The sequence below is a fragment of the Cyanistes caeruleus genome, chromosome 5 (genome assembly GCF_971803275.1).
Source record: "Cyanistes caeruleus chromosome 5, bCyaCae1.hap1.1, whole genome shotgun sequence".
Classification (NCBI taxonomy): domain Eukaryota; kingdom Metazoa; phylum Chordata; class Aves; order Passeriformes; family Paridae; genus Cyanistes; species Cyanistes caeruleus.
In genome coordinates, this window is record NC_141705.1 from 46,067,714 (window position 1) to 46,091,312 (window position 23,599).

The 23,599-nt window shown below is 41.7% G+C and overlaps 1 protein-coding gene across 2 annotated transcripts in view; it reads left to right on the forward strand.

Moving 5' to 3' along the window:
* ELOVL6 (ELOVL fatty acid elongase 6) overlaps window positions 1-23,599 on the forward strand; it is a 79,364-nt gene that overhangs the window by 48,555 nt on the left and 7,210 nt on the right. For both annotated transcript variants that reach the window (XM_086889421.1, XM_086889420.1), the window contains 2 exons: window positions 1,530-1,661; window positions 22,529-22,680. In XM_086889421.1, coding sequence (XP_086745547.1) covers window positions 1,530-1,661; window positions 22,529-22,680 — 284 coding nt within the window. The remainder of the gene's footprint in view (window positions 1-1,529; window positions 1,662-22,528; window positions 22,681-23,599) is intronic.

The window sequence follows — 23,599 nt, forward strand, 5'->3', positions numbered from 1 at the left end:
ATCTTGATTGAAGGTTACATGTGCTTTTTTTGTATTTCCGGTCAGATGTGCTGCAGCTGTTCGTAGTTTTTCTGAACCTTCCAGGAAGACCCTGGGCTATTGAGGGTCTCGTGATCCATTACCAGCCGCCTTGAGGAGACACAGGCACATGCTGTGCTGTGCCACACCGCTTGGCCCTCAGGACCATGCTGTGCTGGACAGATTCCTTGCCACAGGATAACCTCAGCTGGCCAATCACAATGGAAGGGCCCAGAGGTGGCATCTACTTGGTACCAGTAGTGATACCACAGCACAAGTTTTTATCTTGAGGTGAAACAACATACTGCCGTTTAAACATCCAGTTGAAAATCCCATGAGAAGTCTGAAGATGTCAATATGGGTGAGCCTCTCTCCCAGTGGGAAGCCTGGGCAGCGTGCCATGCCCTAATCATAGGTCTGTCTGCTACTGGTGCCCTCAGGATTCCAGTGTCAGGAGATAAAGGTCTTGTAGCCTGCTGCTGTCTTTTTCTGTCACATTAATGAAGTAGTTACCTTCCTTGGGAGTATTTGTCATTCCTTCTTGGTGTACAGGAGGAACCTCCTGGTTCAAAACCATCGTCCACCCTATATTTGGGAATGTAACGATGAATTATGTAGAGAAAATTCTGTTCTTGAATAGATGCCCTCCCAGTTAGGGCGCCATTAATGGTGTACAACATTAAGCCTTAGTCAGTGTAATATTGTGCTGTGTGGGAAGGAATCCCAGGCTGAGTCAATTTTTGACCTCTAATGTTTGATTTACAATGAGTTACAGTAGCAGAGTTCAAATATTTGGTGATTATTGCTGAGCTGGACTACTATCAGGCAGTTTTAAAAATAAAATTTGCAATTTGAAGAGTATAATTGAAGTTCCTTAAGAGAGCCCTGCTTGACTTTTCAGCAAATGCACTGGATTTCCTGAACCAGCACTCGTGGGCAGGGTGATGCCACAGGGCAAGGCCGACCAGCATGGTCCTGCTGCTTAATGGGGCTATTGACCTCTCCTGGCTGATTTTCTGCTTCTTGTGGGGCTCATCTCAGTGCTCATGATCCTTAAGTGTCTTTTTAGGGGAAACAGGGGAAACTAAATTGCTACGTAGGGAGGATCCTGCAGGAAACAAAAATTCATATGAAAAAGATAAATGAGGTGCAAAATGTGATCAGCTGGTTCAAATACCAGCGGGGTTTCGCTTGCAGAAGTGTGTCTGGCCTCTGCAATATCTATTCTGTTCCTCACAGAAGTTCAGGCTTCTGAAACTGGCAAAGAGTGGGAGCCAAATTTTGTCCTTTTCCAGAACTTCCCCAGGATCAGTGTTGCCTGCACCCAGCCCTGAGTGTGTGTAGTTTCATACAGAAACAATCAGCTCAGCCGGGATGCAGGAATGTCTCCAAAAGAGTTTCCTTTCAAGGAAGCGCACAAGCCCTTAGCCCTTAGCAGTCCATATGTGACTCTGCTGTGTATCTAATACTAATTAAACATTTGACAGGTATTTTTTGGTTTTGTTTTGCAGGAAGAAATCATTCCTGTTTTCAGCTCTGTATGCTGCCTTTATATTTGGTGGACGGCACCTAATGAACAAACGAGCAAAATTTGAACTGAGGAAGCCGCTAGTGCTCTGGTCTTTGAGCCTCGCCGTCTTCAGGTAGGCACTTCTTCACACCACCTGCCTTTGACACCAGGCCCTGAAGAGGTTCTTCACATACAGCAGCACTGCTAGTGCAACAACAGGCTCACACAGAAGTGACATTTGCTTCATTCTGGTATTCAGGGTTGTGTCCTGATCCACTCCTTAACATTGAAATGATCCCCTTTGACTTACGAGATCATAGAGCATTTGAAGAGGAGAGAAATCAATAATCCTCTTGAAGAACAAAGGTGAAAATAAAGGAGGACATGAGAAAAAGTGCTTTGCAATACATTTAGCATGCAAGCTACAATGGAAATAAACACATTAAGATGTCAGTCTTGTTCTCACATACTAGCAGTATTATGTTTATGTGGTGTGTATACATAGAATATTTAGTCAGGACTCTGATCTCCATTACAGTGAGGTAAAACAAAAGTCACTACTTTGACGACAGGTAAATTAGACCACTGCAACTGGTATCGGTTATTCCATCACAAATTGCTTGTGACTGTAGCAAAAAGGTGGCTCCACAGAGAAAGGCTGGTTTTTAGTGATGCACATCTCTCAGCTGTTTGTTGCCCCTGTATTTAGTATGGGGAATGTCATGTTCAGATTGTTGGTAGTTGTTGAAGTCAGAAGTAAAATTGACCAACCTGAACTCCACTTTATATGCTTAGTATGCTACTTTTTAATGAGGCTGAAGATAAATGAATGAATAAACAAACACTTTTAAAAATAGCCCTTACAAACACCTGACTTTTGGTACAAATTACTAGTAATAGTACACAGATGACCTGAGGACTATCCTTCATATCAGGGACTATTGTAACTGTAAGTTAGAGCGCACTAAACAACATATAGACCATCCACAAACCATTAGCAAACACTGCTCCTTGTGTCTTTCTAATATTAATATAATAATTATTGATTATATTACTTCACAGCTACATAAAACACATTTGCTTACTGAGCAGGTGTGAATGGTGCATTATTTTCCACAGGATGGGAATAGTTTTTGCCTAGAGAGTCTACAGAGTGAAATGAAGCAGGAATGGAGAAGTTTGGCTTTGTTCATGCCTTTTCCATTTGTTCTCCAAAACTGCATCATCTTGAAACTTTCCAAAACTTTGGCAGGGGAAAATAAGTTGTATTTCTAATAGCTAGGACATGCTAACAAAAGAACTTTAATTTGGCATTAATTTGGTTTGAATAGTTCATCAACACATCAAAGAATATCTCAGAACAGACAAAACTTTCAGTGGTCTGAATAACTTTGAGAGCAAGTTCTAACACTGTGGAAATCTGTAATTTGCATTTGATTGCACTTGGTGCTGTATTTCTGGCTGTGTGTCTAACATCATTTTGCTTTAAGGCCCTGTAAGCAATTGTCATTGTTTGTTCCAGAAATGGCTGAATCTCAGCAGCTGTTGAATTGGTTCCTAGATCGCATTTTGGTTTTGGAGCAGTTTGTAAAATTGTTTGTAGCCAGCAGGATCACAGTTCTGATGGCACTTTCTTAATGAATGTGGACACTAGGAAATAGCTGGCTTACACAAAGCATTTGTAGTTTAATTCTCAGTCTGAGGTGGGGAAGCATGATTTTGGAATTCTCCTTTGCATAAGATGTCTAGGGCAAATTTAAAAATCAAATTATTTTAAGATGTGGCTGACATTCACGGTGTGGGGTTTCAAAGCAATTTCTCTAGCTAATTTCCTCCCAAAAATCACAAGTGATCATTGATCAGTGGATCAATGAGTAGCATGAATTTACACTACACTGCCTAGATGGACTTCAAAATCAACAGATTCATTACTTGCTTATTGGAGTTTCCCATCAGAATCATATGAAATATATATATATATATAACTCATGGCCAGCATGAGCTCCTGAGTGATGCTGGATGATAAGAAAATGTGGACTTCATGTTTTGAAGCTGCAAGCTGTCAGGATGAGTCTGCCACAGAGACCACCTCAGGGCAGGCACACTCGAGCTCTGCTTGTGCAGATGAGAAGCATTGGCCAGAAAGGTTAGGAGAGGGATTCTCCAGTTAGGAGAGGGATTCAAAACTCCTCCATCTGCTTGCTCCATCAACTCAAATAGCACCATTCAGGGACAAGGGGTCCCCCAGCACTGCAGAGCTCACCCTTTCCTCTGTATGTTAGGAAAAGAGACAGCAGAGGGGGGGGTGGTGTGGGACATTTGGCCTGCACAGAAGCACTGTGCATTTAACCTGCTGGATTTGCCGTGGGCATCAGTTGATTATGAAAATGATATGACTATGCTTTGCTCTTCTGAGGTTCCCAGTAGTGTGCAGAAGAGTGAAGTAGGGAAGGGGGAAAACCAACCCCAAATGTTAGCAGTGAGACAGAGCATGAAACCTTTGTAGCTTCCATAGCAACCAACATGCAATCGCATACAAAACCCCTTGACTTCTTGCCTGGAAAACAGGAGAAGTGACAAAGTATGCATTAAAACAAAGACAAAGACTTAGAGAAGTGTTCACAGGAACATCCATTACCTGGTGATTCAGGACCAGTGTCCCTTCTGAGGCTGTCACTCACAGTCTTACTGACTGTCTCAGCAAGCAGCACTTGAAATGCTGCAAATGTTCCAAGTAACTTGGGTTTTTTCTGGCTCCTGTCATAACTAAGTGTTGCATTTATATATGCTTGGTCTGAAAGGCATTCTGGCTTTCTGCAAAGGTCAATTCAGGTACATTTAGAGGGCTGTATACTTACTATGGATCCAGGAAAATGCTCCTTGAATTTCAAAATACTTCCTCTTTGGTTTTCTGGGATGCTAAAATGCTCTGACTTTTACAATACCTTGCAGAAATTCTAAGTAGTATATTTGTCTGCCATGAGTGGCTCTACTGAGGTAGAAAAACCTGCCTGGAGAGCCCTCAGTATTCTGCCTCAAGGTCAATGTGAGGCTTTTTTCTGGACTCCTTGTTTATCTCCCTTTTAGCACTCCTACCATTTTACCTGCTTCAAATATCCTCAGAAATAGTAACACTTAGCAGAGGCTGAAAAGATGTGTTTTGGGCTTTAAAAGAAAAGGAAATTGCCTGCCAGGCAATCACATGGTCCTTCTTCAGAATGTATCCTGCATGCCCTGGCACTTGCCAAGATCATTTAAATGTGGTAGCTGCTACAGTAGGAAACTTGCCACGCTTATAAATAAACAAAACAATTACACCACCCTGCTGAGCTTGCTGAGCATTCAGGAGCCTGGTCAAGAGCAAGTTTTGTGTCAACACTGGCAGCCAGCAGGATTTCTGAGAAAAATAGCAGCTTTATTTCCCTTTGAAAACATTGACTAGTTTTGAACATTTTGTCACTGAAAACTTCAGTAGGAGCAATGACAGCAAATCTTGCTTTTCACTTGGAAACCACTGTGAAAACATCATCTCCTGAAATCTTTTGCTGAGATATCAGTTTGAGATACTGGAGTTGCTAGGCTGCTTTGGTTTTTTGGTCCGTAGCAGGTTTGTTGACTTGTTTCAGTCACTGAAGATTTGTTCTGTTTTGTTTTGTTTTCTACACTTTAATTAGGTATGTTTACCCAGCCTGGTTTTGTACTGAGGTCATGGGGGAGCAGCCCCATGTTACTGTGTGGTAACAGGAACCTGCTGCTAGGAAGCTACACAAAAGATCTTTCTTCAGTCCAATAAGACCCCAAGGAAACCAGTGCTGTTTCACCTACACAATCAAAGTGACAGTCAGTCCTGTATTTCTGAATGTTTCTTGGGGTTAAAAATCTGCAAAAGACATCAAACCTGAACTGTCAGTTTTATATTTGTGACACTTTGAATATAAAGTTGGGACCATTCATTGAATGTTTTACTTGGACTCTATCAAAAATGTCATGCTGGCATTCGTAGAAATCAGCAAATCTGAGGCCAGGACTCACAGAAGGCTACAAAGTCATTAATTCATGTTTTCATTGCATCTCAGATTTTTGTAATTCCTTTTACATGTGTATGGGTAAATTTTCTTTCAAGGAGCTTAAAAGTGTTTGATTGCCTCGTCTTCACAGAGGACAGCAGTATGGCACCATTTTCTTGTGCATCCTTAAGGGGCTGACAACAGAAGTTTCAGGGTCAAGGCTCTAACTAATAATAGTAAAAGGTTGTCTTTCCTAGGGAGTACTGTCACATCAATGCAGGAGGCAAAGAAGCTAAAACATCTAATGTGGTGCAATCATTTGTAGGCAGAGGCTAAGCTTGACCATGGCTGGTGGGTGCAGTGAGAGGAGGAATATCTCTTCATCTAGCCAAGCCACACCACTATAACGCTCTTATCATCTCCTGAGATCGCTTAGATTCTAATCCAAACCCAGCTACCCAGCTTTGTAGCAGTGGTGGAAATGAGCATGTCAGTGCAGGGTTTCCAAATTGCTTTCTTCCTGGTAAGCACCTTCTGTAAGCAGTGGAAATAGTAGCAAATGTAGCTAAAAGGTTGCTAGCTGCTTGCCACACAGCTAGCCAGAGCCCCAAAAGCGAACTAATTCCCACAAGAACAGGTCTTATATTTGAAAGACAAACCCAAAAAGAGTCACTAAAGGAGGGTGGCTCACTTTGCCTTTACTGACCTGGTGTTGACTGATTTGCCACTGGAAGCACAGCAGCACATGGAGAGGGGTTTGCACCCACAGAGGGCTCCTGACAAGGAAATCTGAGACATGCCTTTATGTGAAGAGCTGTATTCTGAGCTGAATTAAACAGAAAGGACAAAACAGATGTTTAAAGAAAAGATTTCAGTTGCATGGATTTGTGACTCTGAAATATGTCCTAATTATCATGCGTGTAAGTAGGAAAATAGATGAAAGATGATTGAGATTTATGTCCCATCGTAAGAACTGCTTACAGATACTTGCCATGGAGATTTTAACACAACTTAATTTTGTGGGTTGCTGAGCAACCCATCAAAATCATAAAACACTCTGAAATTTTATAAGGTCCTGACAGTACATTCAAAGAGAAAGTTAATTACCAAAAAGAGGAATGTTTGCCAAATAACATTAAAATTAATAAGCAGCATTTAAGGTGAATTAATAATCTTCTCACTTATAAATTTAAAAAGAAATTAATTCAAAAGTAAAACATTCCCTATATTTGTAAAGCATTAATGCATATTCTCAGGACATTTCTCAGAACCCAAATCAGTAAAAGACTTAATATACACCTGCTTAACAATTTGTTTCTATAGGGCCATGTTCATCTTTACATACTTATCTGATTTTCTTACATAACAGATAAAGAAACCACTTTTAATTACCATTTTGGAGATGAAGTTGAATGTTGGGTGAACAGTAGAAATTTAGAATGATTGGAGAGAAGACAAAACTCCATTGGATGAGATTTAGCAGTTTAAGAAGAAATGTTTATTTTCCATGAGTTACTGTAATTCCAGTAGGAAAATACAAACAGTGTTGTGTAGAGCAAATTCAGACTGTGCAAATGCTAGCAGGCTTTTTAAAAATTGTGTAGAGGTGATAAAATATACAGACTAAGAACAATAAAGCACTGTCAAGAAGATGTATCTCCAGTATCCACCTTATTTATTCTAACTATCATTATTCCCAGATTTGTAATTGATGCCATGTGACAAAATGCTGTGCCCATCTTCTAAAATCTCACCCCTTTGTTCACTCTGCTCTTACTCCTGTGGACTTCTTTGTCCATCAAAGTAATTTCATTCAAAAGAATGTAAGCTGATTTTACTGTTTTTACTTATTCAGGCCTAATTAAAAGTAAAACAAGGAGTCGCTGTGAGACCCGGCTGATTCTACTTTATGGGAGATATGGATAAGACTGTCTAAAAATTATTATGAAAATCTCTTTTCTCAGTGCTAAACTGGGCCTTCTTTCTTTAAAACCTTTTCTTTTTCTCTGACTTAGCTTGCTTGTCTTTATTGCTAGAAAATGAACATCTTAGCAAAGTGAATTCAATATATCATTTGAAAAGCTGTTGTGTTCATTTTGGCCCTGTTCCTTCCCCTTTCTCAGAATCAGTGAATCTGTTGACATTCAGTGTGTCACCTGAAATTACACCTTTCTCATGAGCCAGCCTGTCCCATCCCACAGGAACCCTCACAGCTCACCCATGCAGCATGAATAATGCCCAAAGCAAAGCCCCTGAGAGTGAAACTTTGCCTCAGTTTTATACAGGGATCAGGCTGAAGTGCGCATTTGAGGAATAAAGAACATCTGTCTGGTGGCTTAAGCAGGGAACTGTACCAGAGAGAAAGTATATAATTAATTTAAAAGCAATCAATCAAACCTCCCTTCTCTGTGAAGTGCCCATGTGGCGGCACTTCTGTATTTTACTCAGCCTCAATGCTTGCTTCATGAGCATGGTAAAAGGGCCTCCTCCATGCAGAAATCCCTGGGGAGCTGGGATCTCCATGTATTTTCTTCTGAGTAAGTCCCTGACAGCTTGTGCCTGTTGGAGGCAGCGGGAGTACAGCGCTGAGAGGTGTTAACTTGCATGACCTATCAAATCCAAGCTTCGTCTGCGGACGGGCTGTTAATAAACACTGCCAGAGCCAGCAGCGCCCGCTGGCACGCAGGGCTTGCCTGCTGAAGTACGGGTGTCTGCCTGTGCTTCAGCACAGCCACTGTTTTGTCACAAGTTTAGCTGCTTCCAAACAAATGTGCCCCTACCATTCAGAATCTTCCCCTTAGGTTGTTGAATTTAGGAAAAAAAAATTATTTTCCAACTGTAGGTAAATCCCTGAGATGTGAACTTCCCTAGGTGCTCACCCCACAGAGGACAGAATGAAAAAGAAGATCAGGGGCTCCAGACCAGCAGCTGGTATTAAATTTATGGTTCTGAGCAGCTCATTACGGTTGTATTATAACTTTTAGCTTCTTTAAGCCTCCTTTATTCTGTCAAATGCTACTGTTTCCCTGTAACTTGGATTTTTCTTGCTTTATTATCTGCTGGTTTTACAGCTTTACTGATGGCTGGCTTCATTGGTTGGCTTAAGTCTTTGCTAAATCTTTTACTTTTTTAGTGTTTGTCTTTATTTGCATAGGATAATTTCAAACTCCTGAATAGATACATTTCAGTGCTGTACATGACAGTTACTCTGCCAACCTGATACTTTTGATCCTGTAAGTATCTTTAATTTATCCTGCAGAACTACATAATGCCACTTTTTTGGATTATCATTTAAATCACTGTAATTCTGTACTTAGTCTAAGATTGCCTTGAGATGATGTTGGATGCTGAGAATAATTTCAGTAACAACACAGGAACAAGTGCAAATGTCCCTGATGCATTCATTAAGGATTGCTTAAGAGGCACACTGTGCATATGAATCCTCATGGGCTAATTTAGAAATCCTCAGATGGATTCCTCTATTCCAATGAGATTTTGCACCAAACACAAGGCTTACATTGAAAATTGATATTTTTTTTTCCTTTTTAGTAGTTGAGCCAGAGTCCAAACCTGTTGAAATAAATATCCAAGAACTAGGAAATACTTCTTGAAAGAAAAATATCTCATTGAGTATGCAGCCTTCACAGGGTGTACAGAATGTCAGCTACAACAAAGTCCAGTTATTATTCAGTGATGGTATTGCTTGAGAACTAACAGCTTTCATCAAGAAATATTGTTCCTGCAATTAAGTGTTCCTGCCCTCCATGTGCTAGCTCACCAGGAAGCAATGTCAGGTAGCAGCACACTGAAGAGGGTAGAACCGGGTGATAGGTAATTGCTATTGATTAGCTTGTAACTGACTCTAGAAATCAGAGGAGATACAGGGATGCTTGAGTACAGCTGGAAAATTATTTCTCATTCTCTGTAAGAAAACAGTTACATGATTTTTGGCAGTGTGTGGTTACAAGAGTGTCCCTCTGGTGTTCCTCGGGTGATGATTGAGTGCAGCTGCCCTTCAGCCTGACCATTGCTCCCTGCTTATCTCTACCAAAACCCAGCGGGGCTTGCAGAGCTGCTGAGTGCTCTGGGTAAATCTCTCCGTGCAAGCATAACTCTTTTCACTTTCACCAGTTATCTTCCCCTCTGTTGCACAGAGGGATCTAGACCCAGCATTTTTTTTTACCCTACTGTGCTTTTTAAGCAGCACAAGTTCTTCTACCAGCTCACAAAGCCTCAGTTATTGATTAATTTTTTTGTGCTCTGCTCTCAGGATTGTCTGAATATAGCTGTTCCCAATCATAAGGAAGGCAGATCTGGAGAATCAAACTACATTTATTCAGGCTTCATGAGGAGAAGGCGGTACCTGTGGTAAATTGATTTTTATCCACACATACAAATAAGCTTCACGAGTAGTAGTTGCAGCAATTGGCAGAATTGTTGAGTTTGCCACTTTAGCAAGGGAAAGTCAGATGGATTTTCCTCTGCTGTGGTGTTAATGTGATTAAAATCTCCAGATGACAGTGTCCATTGATCGGGGGACCTGCAGAGATGTCACTGTTTGGGTATGCTTAATGAGGTCCCCAGGGAGGGAAAGAAATAAGTTAGGTCTGGCTTTCCTTCTAGTTTTGTCAATAAAAAGGACAAAGAAATGCTTTGGGGAGCCAGGTGAGTTGTGCCTAAGAAATTTAACAACAAGAGGGAAGGGCTGAAGGGAGTGGCATCACACTGAGGGATTTATTGCCACTAAGAAAAAAAAGAGTGATGCAATATGCACAGTATTTGCCCTCACTTGGAAACCACAGAGCAAACCATCACTTTAACAGACCTCATTACCTCCCCCAGAATTTATCACATGGGATCCTTACACCACCCAGGCATGCGTGCATATGCTGATGGGTCTATAAAGCTGCACAAATGATATATTATTTCTTGGAGCCATATAAAATATTTGCACAATTTCTAAATTAGTCTGAGCTGGCCTGACTTCAGGTTTTGGTCCCAACTGAAAACTCAGATGATTTGCATTGAAAAGCTTTCTAGAAAGGCATCTGGATAAATAAAGTAGGCAGGTCTGAAAAGCAAGGCTTGGTTCAATGGTAGGGGGTCTTTTTTAGAAGTGGAAGAGGAATTCTCTCAAATTTGCTTTGGGATTTTGATAGGACTGAGCTCAAACCTCAAAGTATGTGTGAGTTTACACAAAAGAAGTTTTCCCACGAAAAGACTGATAATAACTGCAAAGATCAGCACAAGTTGTGCTCACACACATGGTCCTGAGAGCCAGAGAACCTCATTATAAAACACTTCCAGTTACCACTAACCAGCAGGTTTTAGGATAAGCAAGCACCATACTGAAAAAAAAGTGTTATTCCTCATCTTCCCCTATTCCTACTCTTTTTTTTTTTTAACGTTACTGAGGCTTGGACTTCACCCTGAATGAGTCTCTTTCACCTTTGAAGTCTGGTAAAGGAGGACTGTGTGGGTAAACTGCAAGATTGGTTTGTTCTTCTTCCCAGTTAGGAAATGGTCAGGGGGAGAGGCTGAGGAGCAGCTAGGCAGGAAAACATCAGAGGGAAGGTTTTGCTGTTGGAGCTTGTTAAATTCTTGGTGTTCTCGTGCCCTTGCATTTGTCTGTGTTTTTGAGGGACCCATTTCTGTTATTCAGAGCAGTGGATTATAGAGTTTGTAATAAACATAATGGTACCTAATACAGCACTGGTACAGTTCCTGCTGCATTCTCAACTCTAGCCTGTGTATTACCGAGCTTTTGAGTCAGTCCTGGGATTTTCTGTCACTCTGTAAAGGAGCATATTTGAAACAAGATCCAGCAGAGATGCCAACACTATCTCAAATTCCTTTTCAGTGGCTTCCTAGAGCAGACTAGCTGCTCAAGAGTACAGTCCACATTTTGAACTCTCTAATGCCAAGGCTGGCTGGAAAGGCTCCTGCGTTTCCTGGTCTTTGTTTTGCCCACTATGAATGAGAGCAATGAAACCATGTCTTTGAGAAGTGGAGGAGAGACTATTTTAGCTGCATCATTCACCAGTCCAAGTAAATGGCATGGCCATGGAGCCAGCCAGAACAGCAGAGTGGGGTGGGCAGCAAGGCACTGGAGGCAGCACCTGCTTGTGGGACAGGTGGAGGGGTGGGATAGCTCCAGCAGGAGAGGGCTGGAGCCCACTGTGGAGTGCATGGATACAGGAGCTTAGAGCAGAGAAGACCCACAGAGAATGCCCATTGCTAGTAATCACATTCACCTCCCTAAAGAAAGCAAATATTTATAATTAGTGCATTCCCTCTCCTCTCTCAGCTGGAGAGGTAAAATTGCAAGTGAGAACAAAGGCATTAGTCATTACAGCTTTCAGGCAGTTTAGGAAGTTAAAGACATTTTCTAGCTTGAAACATTTGTGAAAACTGTGCTCTTAATTACAATGGTTTAGTCATCTTAGAGATACCTTGCAGACTTTCAGACATATGGACTGAAGAGGATGAGTTCTGTCTTCTTTTTAAAGAATGAGATTTACATAAGTGCTCTTAAATGACTGTTACGTTAATTTTTGAAAAAGTGCTTTTAAAGGTGTTCAGTTTCCATAAGAAAAAAGTGTATCAAAGAACCAAGGTGCTTTTTCCTTAAGATTTTCTTTTTCCTGCCTGTTGTAAGAGAATAAATAATGGTCCCATATAATTTATCTACAGGCTAGGCCTTGGAGGACACAGGCATGAGGGAGTTGTTCCTGTGCTTTCAGTTATCTCCTGCAACTCAATTGTAGTAACTGAGCACATGATTGTTTAAACACAGTTAACAAGGGGTAAAATATGGTGGCAAAAACCTCCTTCTTTGTTTTTACAGTTTTACACTAAAATTGCTAGATGTAGAATGAGCATGTAGATAGTTATCATAGCTCATCGGCACCAGAGAAAACTTGGTAACAATTTTTCACATCTGTGCCCAAAATAACTTTTCTTAAAGGAAAATGTGAAAAAAATTTAGCCAGTGTGATTTTTTTTCCCAGTGAAATGCAAACAATATAGAGCAGAAAGGAGTTCAGTTTAGGGGCTCGGTAATGTTATGATAGTCCTAAATCCCAAACATAGAAAAAGAAGCATTACAGTCCTCTGAAAGATTGACTTTGAAATAATCAGATTTTTTTCATTTTACAGTGAGAGTTTAGGGTTCTGTTTTTGTCCATAGGCGACTCACTGGTTGTGTTTTCAGGCTTTTCCTTCACAGACTTGGCTGGATAGAAGCTTTTTAAAAATGGATTTCTCACATACTCTGTTTCTGCTGAATAGGATTAAAACTCCATTTTTCTAGTTTTGAAGGCATAAGTAAGGAAGAACAGGAGTTTTTAATATTGGCATTGAATTTTCCACCTCACTTTTGTATCTGCTAATGTCGCAAGGAGTTAAGCACCCCATCATGGATTCTGATCCATACCTGATGTTATTCTGGAGTCCACTGGTGCTAAACAACTACAATAGTAAAAACAAGTGGAAAACTTGAGGGAGAAAATGCACTCCTACCATTAATGTCAGTTGCTGCAGTCTGGTCCTGTGCAAACTCAGGAGGTGTGACAGTGGGGACGAGGTAGAAACATGGATGCTGTTGAAACTCACTTTGTAGGTTCACATTCTCAGTCATTTCTGTACAGCTTTGTCAGGCCAAATCTACCCTGGTGTTTGCCTAACATATTTTCCTGAGGGGAAACAGAGGGAAAGCAAGAGTCTGACTGCATCTGTGGAAGGTACTTCTGGTGTTCAGGCTAGGTCAGAAGGTTTTCAGCTGTTGGTGTTTCTAGGACAGCACATCTTTGTAAATTTGCGCAGTATGTCTCTGCACATCACTCTGTATTTTTAGATCTTGAAAGCGTGCTGCCAAAATATCAAAGGTAGAAGCAATGAAGTGTTAAGAGGTCTACAAATAGCTTTTATGTCTATAAACTATTTATCTTGAAAGATATAGGTGTACCGTAGGTAGTTAAGATGAAGGACTTCAGACTCGAAGGTTTAGAGAGCAGCTTCAAAAAGTGAGAAGAAAAACTGCAATAGGTCAAAGGACTCTGAAGAAAATTCCTCCTGCTGGAGTTTGTTTACTGTTATTTCAACTATACTGTTTTCACTGATACAGAGTGAGGTCAGACCTCTTTCTGCTTACATCAAACAGACCTCATGGGTAGGGCACTGAACCACAGCTCACAAATTCACAGAATAACCTGAGTTGGGAGGGACCCACAAGGATCATCGAGTCTGACTCTTAAGTAAATGGCCCATAGGTGATTAAACCTACAACCTTAGATTCATGAAGTTGCACATCATTTCTTATCCCAACTCAGACACAGATTTTTGACATGACAATTAAATTTCACTCTGCCTCACCGCTCTGTATTTGAAATGGGTTTTATGCTTAACCACCTTACAAGGCTATCCACATGAGTAAAGGCCATAAAGTTCTGTGAGGAATTCATACATACAGTGTTAAGGGCCTTGGAGATGCCAACACAGACAGAAGTCTGAAGAAAGTTACCTGAATAGCCCCCAGATTATGAACAGCTTTGTACCTAGCAGTTCTTCACACAGGAACATCTGACCTAAAGCACTTGCTGGCCTGAATATTATTTAGGTTGGGACAGGCTGGAGGTGGTAGGTCTTGGCTGTTGGAAAGCAGAGAAGACCAAGATTTTGGAATAGCATAAGAAGGTCTGCTCTGTGGAGAGAATGGAGATGTTCTTTTCATCCAAAGTCGATTCAGTGAGGAGACAGAGCTTTATGGGGAGGTACCTGGATCAGTTCTAGGAGGTAAAACAGAGAAGCACTTTACAAGTGTCTTAAAACAACAGCCTTTCTGCAGGAACAGGTCTCCCTCTGCATCACTAACCTTGGCATTGCTTGAAAGCACTTTGGACATGTTGAAAGACAATGAAACAATAGCCTAATTACATTAATTTTCTTTGCCATTTCTTGTAAAATAACATTTGGTCTGAGTTCATCATCAGCTGTGATTTGAGGAAGTGTCTCTCTAGGATTTCAAGGCAACTCACTGTTAAGAAGTCCTGTCTTGTAAATGCTTATAAAACACCTCAAAACTATTACATTTACAGTTAAGAGTGACCAAATCCATGCTCAGTACCATTCTTTCTCAAACATTTTTGGGAGTACCATATCGCTGTGTATCCTTCACTGACTAAGAGACTGGTTAATTTAATTTGGAAAGGTAAACGCTCTCCCACAAACCTAGCAAAATATTTTTAATAACTAGGAGCAAACTTACAAAGCTGGTTCTTCTAGTCAGTTATTAATGCAAATGAATATTTCATACACGTTGCCCTTGTGGCACATTGACCATTTAGGATGTTGGGTGCCAGATCCTTTTCCAGACTGCTTTTCTGTGAGTTTTGAGGACTCGTTATTTTGTAGTGACTTAACAAGAGATTTCATTAACTCCGTGAGATTAAAATAAGAGACATTAATTCCATGTAGGTCACTACATGGAACAACAGTCAAATGATAGCTTTCAGTCATTGGTCATGTTTCATTTGTGCTTAATGATTGGGTTTTCATTGTACAGTACAAATGTCATGATTTTGCAATCAAACATAAGTCTAAAGAAACCATATAGTTTCTACATCAATTTAAATACAGGAAGATCCTGGACTTCTAATAATTCATGGAATTTATGTAACTTAAATTTTATTGAATACCATCAAAACAAACTGAGACAGGAGTCACATCTGAGATAACATTTAGGTAGTCTGACAACCTTTTTGTGACACTATATATTAAGATTTTCGTAGGCATAATTGATTCCTTCTCTCCTTTATAATATTTGTTCCATCTGGAAAATCAAACTTGCACTGTCATATATTGTACGTTGCCCAGTGAAGTTGGTGCTGCTTTTCTCTTCCCCTGGCAGAGCTGTCCAGATGTGGAAGAATATGACCATCAGTGGAAAAAAACCACAAGAAGACTTAAGAGGTGATTCATTTAAAAAAAAAATAGAAGCAGAGGAACAGCTGGAATGGAATCTAATCAATCCACAAACAACCAAGAGCAGCTTGGCTATCAGAAATCAGATCAAAACAATTGCAAATTCTGATGAGTTGTGCTGCTCTTTTGCATGCTCCTGCACACATCAACCCCCCCTGAAAGTGGGGCCCACAGAACCCACATTCTCTCTCAGTGATACCCTGTAAACATGTGCCCATGGACACAAAAGTTTAAGGAAACTTAATTAGCCAGGAAACATATTTCTCACTAGTCCTTTGCTTCAGTACACTGCAGGATTGGTGTGTGACCAGGTTTTTCACCGTCCCCTCCCCATGGAGGAAGGACTGCTGTCTGTTGGACAGGCTCTTAAGGAGGCTACTCTCATGGTCCTTATTCATTTCCCAGCCTGGGAACAGTCTGGCACATCTGCCCACAAAAGCTTTTGGAACAAAAGGCTTTGAATAAGCTCCCAGGCACCAGCAAAAGTCAGTAGGCTGTTGGTCCATAATTCTGGTCAGAAAAACCAGACTGTAGTGTATCCTTTCCTCACTTGTCATTAGCCAGGTAAACACGCTAACCTGGACATTCCCTTTTGATATTGCTCAACTTTAAAAAGAAACTACCCTTTCTATAGCCACATACTGGGAGAACTGGAAAAAATGCTGTTTCTTTTTCTTTTTCTTTTTTTTTAACAGATGATGAAGGCAGACTCCCATAAGCATTCTGATTTAACTGCTAAAATTTTGTTTGACTGTCCTCTTTTTGCCATTAAGGTTAGCAGTTTCACAGAATACTCTGCTCCTAGGGGACCTGAAACCACCACAAAATATAAAGACAGATTTTAGATTAGGACCAGGTCAATGGTTCATTAAATCTTCCCTCTTCCCCACTGGGCTGATAGTATAATCACCACAGCAATAGCAATGCAGCAATCACACTGTGATCTGACTGCCTCATCTGTCTACACAGATAACAGTTTAGGTTTATCTTTCTGCAATACAGCTGTAAATATATATCTAGTATGCAGTTGCCACACAAATGCACATTCCCAGAACTCCTGCCCTGTTTGCTAGGTAGGACCGGTCATCTTGTCCTTCCTCCCTGGAACAAGCCATTTCCCAACACTGGTCTGCCAACTTTATCTGTAGTCACCTAGGAAAAAATAATACAAACTTGGAAAAAACCCTTTCCTCTGCTGACTGGCAAATGCCCCCTTCAATGCCTGCATCCTCTGGAGGCATTCATCCCCAGTGGATATTGAGTCAGCCAAAACTACCATTCTTTCTCACATGGCCAAAGCAGGGTCTTATGGGAGACAGATAGAAATCTCCTACAAACAGCTTCGTTTCCATCAACAAAATCTGTCCGTTTCTTAAGGAATCTGTCACCTATCTGCTGTGTTATCTTTGTGGTGCACATTTTTGATGGGCGGATACTCTGGAACCACAGAAGAAAGGAGTGATTGGAAAGAAGCTCGCCCTTATCAGGTGGAGAAGAAAAACTATAAGTACTTCAGAGAACTGCAAAACAAACCTACCACTCATGTTGAAAAATTGCTTTGTTACAAACTTATTTTTAGGAATGAGCTAAAAAGCACAGCAAGGGAAGGACTGAGTGATATGAGGTGTTCTTTGACATTTGCACCCACCTTGGTGTGTGGTGCTTGGTAACACCAGGAGTTCCTGGGTTTCTTTACTCTTTTGACAACTGTCCTGATGGGGAGTTCAGCAGTGTTTGCTGAAGCTGCATTTCTTTTCAAGAAAATTATTTCTGAGAGCTGGTTCTTACACACGTTTCCTCCCTGCATTTTCCCGCTATCAGTTCATAGTTTGCATGTGTTCTGTTGCTTGGCTAAGCACAGGAATCCTCTGCTGCCCCTTTTTAAAGCTACTGCTGTCTCTAGGTGTGCTCTCAGGACTGCTGCTTGGAACTGACAGACTGAGGGGTACTTCCCCTGGTCCTGTGCTGACTCAGCATTAGCAGTGCAACGCCTTCCTCCTTCCTGAGGACTGGGGGATTTAAATCGGAAGGGCTGCTGCTGACCAGACCAGGAAGGTGAACATGGTTTGATTTGTCATGAAGGAAGGTGTAAGAAGCTCCACATTCTTCACCTGCTGCCCTTTAGACATTTCAGAGTGCTCCCTCTCTAAATATTTAACATGCTAAAATAAATTTAAAAAAAAAAAAAAAAAAGTCAACAAACAACTGAAGAACCTGCTTCTCCTCTTTTCTTGCTGTTATGGTACAAGTGGGCTTCAGTCAGTGTGGTCATCTCAGCTGCTTTCCCAGGACCACTGTCTGCTCAATGTGGCTTTCACAAAGGAGGATGTTATGCTTTTTGCCATGGCCTTGTGCTTCCAGGGCACAGACTTACCTGCCAGAGCTCCTGTGAGTCACCATGTAAGCAGGCCAGGGCAGAATTAATGTTTTTTTCTCTTTTCCAGCTGGGTCTCAAGCTGGGAGCTGGAGCTGGACCTGTGAGAGCTCTGTCTGGGTGGCCGGCTGGCTCGCTGCTGGACTAGCCCAGCACACCCACAGTACACTGTAGTCCAACACCTCAGAGACTGGTTAAACCAGCTTGGTGCTGCATTTACAGACTGCATGGTTTGTTTGGTTAAGTTCTTTTAAAACCAGAGCAGAGACTTTCCTTTAGGACATGCTGCTATATTCTGTGCTGCGCTTCTAGATTTGTTCTTATTTGGAAGTCACATTCTGCTCAGTTCTGCATTGTTGATCCTGGACTGGATCTGGACTGGTGTCCAGAGGTGTCAGGAGCCAGGTGTCAGGGGATGGGTCTCCATAGAAAGCAGCCCTAGCAAAATTGGGCAGTGACCTCCACGGTGAGGAAGAGCTGAGCCTGCTGCAACGCCAGACTGAAGGCTTGAGGTACCTGCTTCTCACCTGGGCTTTTGACAAACAAATACTTCACTCCCTACTGGCAGGTAGGATGGAGACAGCACAAAGTAGCAATAGCCTTCAGACAATAACACCTGCGTTGTCTTCCCATGAGCCAGCTCTCCAGCCCTTCTTAATTCTGTGCCTAACCCCTGCATGGGATGTGTTTTGAGGCCCTCTGAGTACTGGATTTCTGTGGCCAGGTTTTGGTAGTAAGAAGACTATTCCTCATCCCCCTCCTTCCCTTGCCACTGAGGAAAAGGAGGTACAGAATTCAGGAGTAAAGTTTAACCAAGGAAGAATAGAAGATGGGGGGGTGTTTTTAGGATTTAGCTTTTATTTCTCATTATACAACGTAATTTGATTTGTAATAAAGTCATTTCCCCAGGTTGACTCTGTTTTGCCCTTGATGGTAGCTGGTGAATGATCTTTCTGTGCCTTTATCCCAGCCCAGGAGCCTTTTGATATATTTTCTCTCCCCTGTCCAGTTGTGGAGGGGACTGATAGAGCAGCTTTAGTGGGCACCTGACATGCAGCAGGGTCAACCCACCAACCCCTGCTTGAAAACAAATTTGAGAGGGAAAAATATTAGTTTGTATTTTCATCATACTATGGACAGTAAAATATCAATTGGGCATTTTTTAACTTACCAGAGATGTCACTGCCTGAAGGGAGGAGAATGTTGAGCCTGAATAGATAAGAAAGCTGCATTAGATGGTGCAGTTTGTTTCTGATCGGTCTCTCTAGTTGTAAAAGTCTGTAACTGTACAGTAACTCACTGCTACCTTATTTTGAAAATCCCTGCAGATGATTCCCACCAGACAGACTGCTTTGGTAAGCAGTTCATTTCAATACCTCACAAAAGCTACAGCAGAGAGCAGGGTGAGGACAGAATGAAGCAGGAGTGATTTACTGAGTAAGCAATGTCATCACTCTGCTGCACATCATGTCTTTGCAAGATAGAAATTTGTTGGTTGATTTTACCTTACAGAACAAACAAGATTAAGTGCCAGAGGCACAAAAAGCACTCTTAGTTCTATGGCTCCAAGACACATTTGCAGGCATGCATTGGATATTTTTCAGTCTTGGGTGGTGCATACTTGTTGGTAAGTTAGTGTTTTGGCATGCAGCACTTCTCATAAGCAGCTCACTGTTCATGGTGTCTATTTAGGTAATTAAATCAGTTACTTGGAGTTTGTTATCCTTTTGCATAAAGCCTTCCATGGTGAATTATGTGAAAATGTAACTCGGTTTCTGCCAATAAAAAAAAAACAAGAACTGTTTAGTCTGACTCTCACAATGTAGAGCTGTAACTGGGGTCACTTCTAGAGTCATGGAACTAGGGGAAGCCACCATCCTGTGGAATTGTAGAAAAATGTGTGTGTGAATTGGTGTGTGTGTGTGTGTGTGTGTGTGTGTGTGTGTGCGCTCCAAAGACAGCTCTGTAGTAGCTGCTAAATGGAAAGACAGGCAGAAATTAGATCAATATGATGTCAAAGACAGCAAAGGGACACTGTAATCCCCAGCAGGCACAGACATTGTGGCTCTGTTATCAGTCTAGGTTAGATCCCTGGGTGTCCATACCCAATCACAGTTAGATCATTGTTTTCCTGTTGCTCGAACAAGTGTCCTTCTCGTTTGCGTTTGTGTTCATGGCACAGAATTCTCTTTGGTTTTAAAACTTAAGTAGCAAACAATTTTTAGAAAAGCAATACAGCTTCTTTATAGAGAAAGACACATTGCTTGCAACTACTTGATCTCATTAGTTAAAATTTTCTTTTCTCCCCCCATTTTAATGTCAGCACTGAGAGACTTGCTAATGGGAGAACCAGTGTTCCTTAGGTATTCTGCCTGATTTTCCTCCACCCAGTTTTGCAACCACCCAAAACATAGGAGCAGGCAGCAGCATGCCCTGGCTAGCCTGAGGAGTTCATTGCCTCAGGAAGTGATCAGATCACATCTCTTTCAGGATCTCCTGTCTTCTTGGGAATGAGAAATGCAGCTCCTGTGAAAAAAAATAATAATAAGGGGGCACGTTTTAAACACCAAAGAGGAAACACAGAATGAGTTGCGCCTCATTTCAAAACTCCTCCTGCAGGTTTTGGCACTCTCTGCTGAGTTAAAATGACCGATGCCTGAAAGACGTGAGAAAAGTGTGCTGAGAGAGCGTTTCTGGGAGGAGACAACCCTGCATGGAGAGGATGCACTCTGAGCTGATGCTGGGAGCACTACACTGTCTCCTCTGCATGCAGGGGTGGGTGAACATGAAAGGCTGCAGTGGCTCTCTTCCCTAAGCCTGGGAATATGTGCATTGCTTTGGGTAATGCTAATGGGAAACACAGACTCAGCTAAACTTCTCCAGCACACCTGAAAACCACAGGAGGGTGTTTTTTTTACTTGCACATAGCACAAGAGGACTCATCTGGCAGGAAAGCCACTGTGCAAGTAGCAGATAATAATAGTAGCTTTGTAAGTGCTCACAGTCGTCTGAATTTCCTGATGGCGCAGTGAAACCTCAGGCATCAGAAGGTAATGGTGCAGGAGCCAGGATGCAGCACTTCCCCATGGGTATGACCTGGCTGTAGAGCCCCATCTGTGATGCCACTGACAGCCCAAAGAGCAGCAGGCACTGTGGAAATCCACTGGGCTGCAGATTCCATGAAGTGGACAGGGGAGAGCAAGCTGCATTGTCCCTTAGCAGCAGGCAGATTTGACTGGGTGTATCAATGCTGCAGATCTGGAAATCTAAATACTCTTTGCATATTATATATAAGCTATGTAGCAGTTTTCCTGTGGAGCAGGCTTACTAGAACCATCTAATCTGACCAAGTACTGTAAAAACTGCCATCAAACTCAGATTTTTGGGCTGCCTTGATGATTTTAAAATATGTTTTTTATGGAATATTGACCTCACAAGACAAGGACAAATAACAGACTATCTATAACTTCAGAGGAACTGTTCCTCCTTTCACACACTTTGCATAAATGGTAGCTTGCATTGCCCGCATGTGTTTATACACCAGTTTTAGGTGGCTTGTTTTGCCTGTTGCCATGAAATAATCATGAAAGACAATGAGGCAGAGTGGGAACCAGGCTAGGTCAAGGTCACAAGGAAGCTAGAGGGGAGATAAGATGGAGCTGGGTAGAGGGATGAGGACGTATGATGTAGACATAAAGTAAGATATACTCAACCCCAAAATAGATTGTGACTGTCTTTGCTCGATTTCTCTTTGAAAGCTGTTTCCTTCATCCAGTATTCATCACAAGTTATGCAGGGCCAGCAAACTACAGTGGCAGACAATGGGAAGGCATGTTCTTGCCATAAAACAGTGAGACAAAACTCCTTCTGCAGAGCTCTTTGCTGGTGAGACAGAAGCCATTGTTCCTGATATGAGCTGGATGTCAACCTATCCCCTCTGTAATTGCACTAATTAATACTGTTACAAATCTCTTGAAGTTTCTCATTTACAGAACACTGTTACCTTGCATCTCACTTTGATGTGGTGAAGGTGAATCTGCTGTTTACAGCTTGATTTAACTATCTGTTTCCTCTGTTAGCAATGACCTGCTAAGGGATGAAGTCAAGCATGTGCATCAAAACACTGGCTCTGACTGAGATGCCTCATCAAAATCTGTGTGCCCTACCTGGGTATGGCTGTGCTCAGAGCTCCTGTGGATGTAACAAATATAGGGAAATATGAGAGAAAACTCTGAGAAAACCAGAAGAATGAATTGGTCCTGATTATGTTGCTAATACAGCATTTTATCAACTCATTTCTTGTTCAAAAGTTTCCCAGCCATCAGCATTAAAACTCTGCATGTTGTTTTGTGCTGAAATGGATGTTTCCCTGCTTCTGAAAACTGAAGGATCATTCCTGTGGTAGTGAAATGAAAAACACTGATGTTACCATTACAGACTTTCACCAGGGGATGTGGCTGCAGTCCAGCTTACAGGTCTGACTTCAGAGTAGCTACCTAGAAGCCAGCAGAGTTTCTCCAGCTCAAGCTGTCTCACACGTATTATTTCAGCACAGTTTCCTCGTAATGATTTGAAGTGATGCCATGTAGATTTCAAATGTCCACTGACCTTTCCTAATTTTCTCTTTTTGTTTTAAAGTATATTCGGTGCTGTTCGAACTGGTGCTTATATGCTGTACATTTTGATGACCAAAGGCCTGAAGCAGTCAGTGTGTGACCAGAGTTTTTACATTGGACCTGTCAGCAAATTCTGGGCATATGCATTTGTGCTAAGCAAAGCACCCGAGCTAGGTGAGTACCCTGTCTCTCTTTCTCTCATACGCCTTTGTGTATTTTTAGAGAAGAAATGTCAACGCAGGAAGCACAAGAAGGGTCTCATCACTGTCAAAATCCCATTTAAGTATCAGAAAAACCAAGTAAGCATGACCAACCCCAAACTAGATGTTTTAGTCTCTAGAGGTCAATTCCAGCTTGGCTGAAGTTAGATCAATGTGCAGCTGAATAAGACCTTTTCCAGCCCAGGAATAAACTGCAGTGATTATACACAGCAGGGCAGACAAGAAGCAAAAGCAATCTGGCCCGTAGCTCTTCCTGAACTACTTGTAGGCAAATAGGAGTGGCATAATCAGCAGTCACACACCCCGTGGCTACAGAAGTGGAGGGTGGGCTGTAGCAGCTGTGTCAGCAAGAAGCTTTGAGTCAGGCTCTGCCTCCATTCTGCAGCTTTCATTCTTCAATACACATCTAAGTGTACAATTATGAACAGTAAGGTGCTTCCTCCCAGACTGTGAAAGCTGTGGCTGTGTGCTTCCTCCAAGTAGAAACTAATTTCCCATAATATCCCTAGCTTTTCCAGTCATTTTTATAAACTGATACCTCTCTAGCAGTTTCTTGATAAGGATACTTAACAATATACATGTGAAAGCCAACTTGAAAGCCAGTCTTCATGTGTTCTTATCCATGGCTGATTAGTGTAGGAAAGGATTGTTTTAATGGAAAGGAGCAGCCCTCCAGCTTTCATTTCGGAGGATGCCCTTATTAAACCCCAAAGGACTGCAGCTCTCACTGTGTTCAGGTGTACAGCAAAAACGAGACTTCACCTTTCACACAGGTAATTCGATTCAGCAAATTAGAGGACAGCAATTCATCAGCATTAAAACTAGAATGAGACAGCTGAATGACACCAGTTGCTTTGCTGTGTCAGAATCCC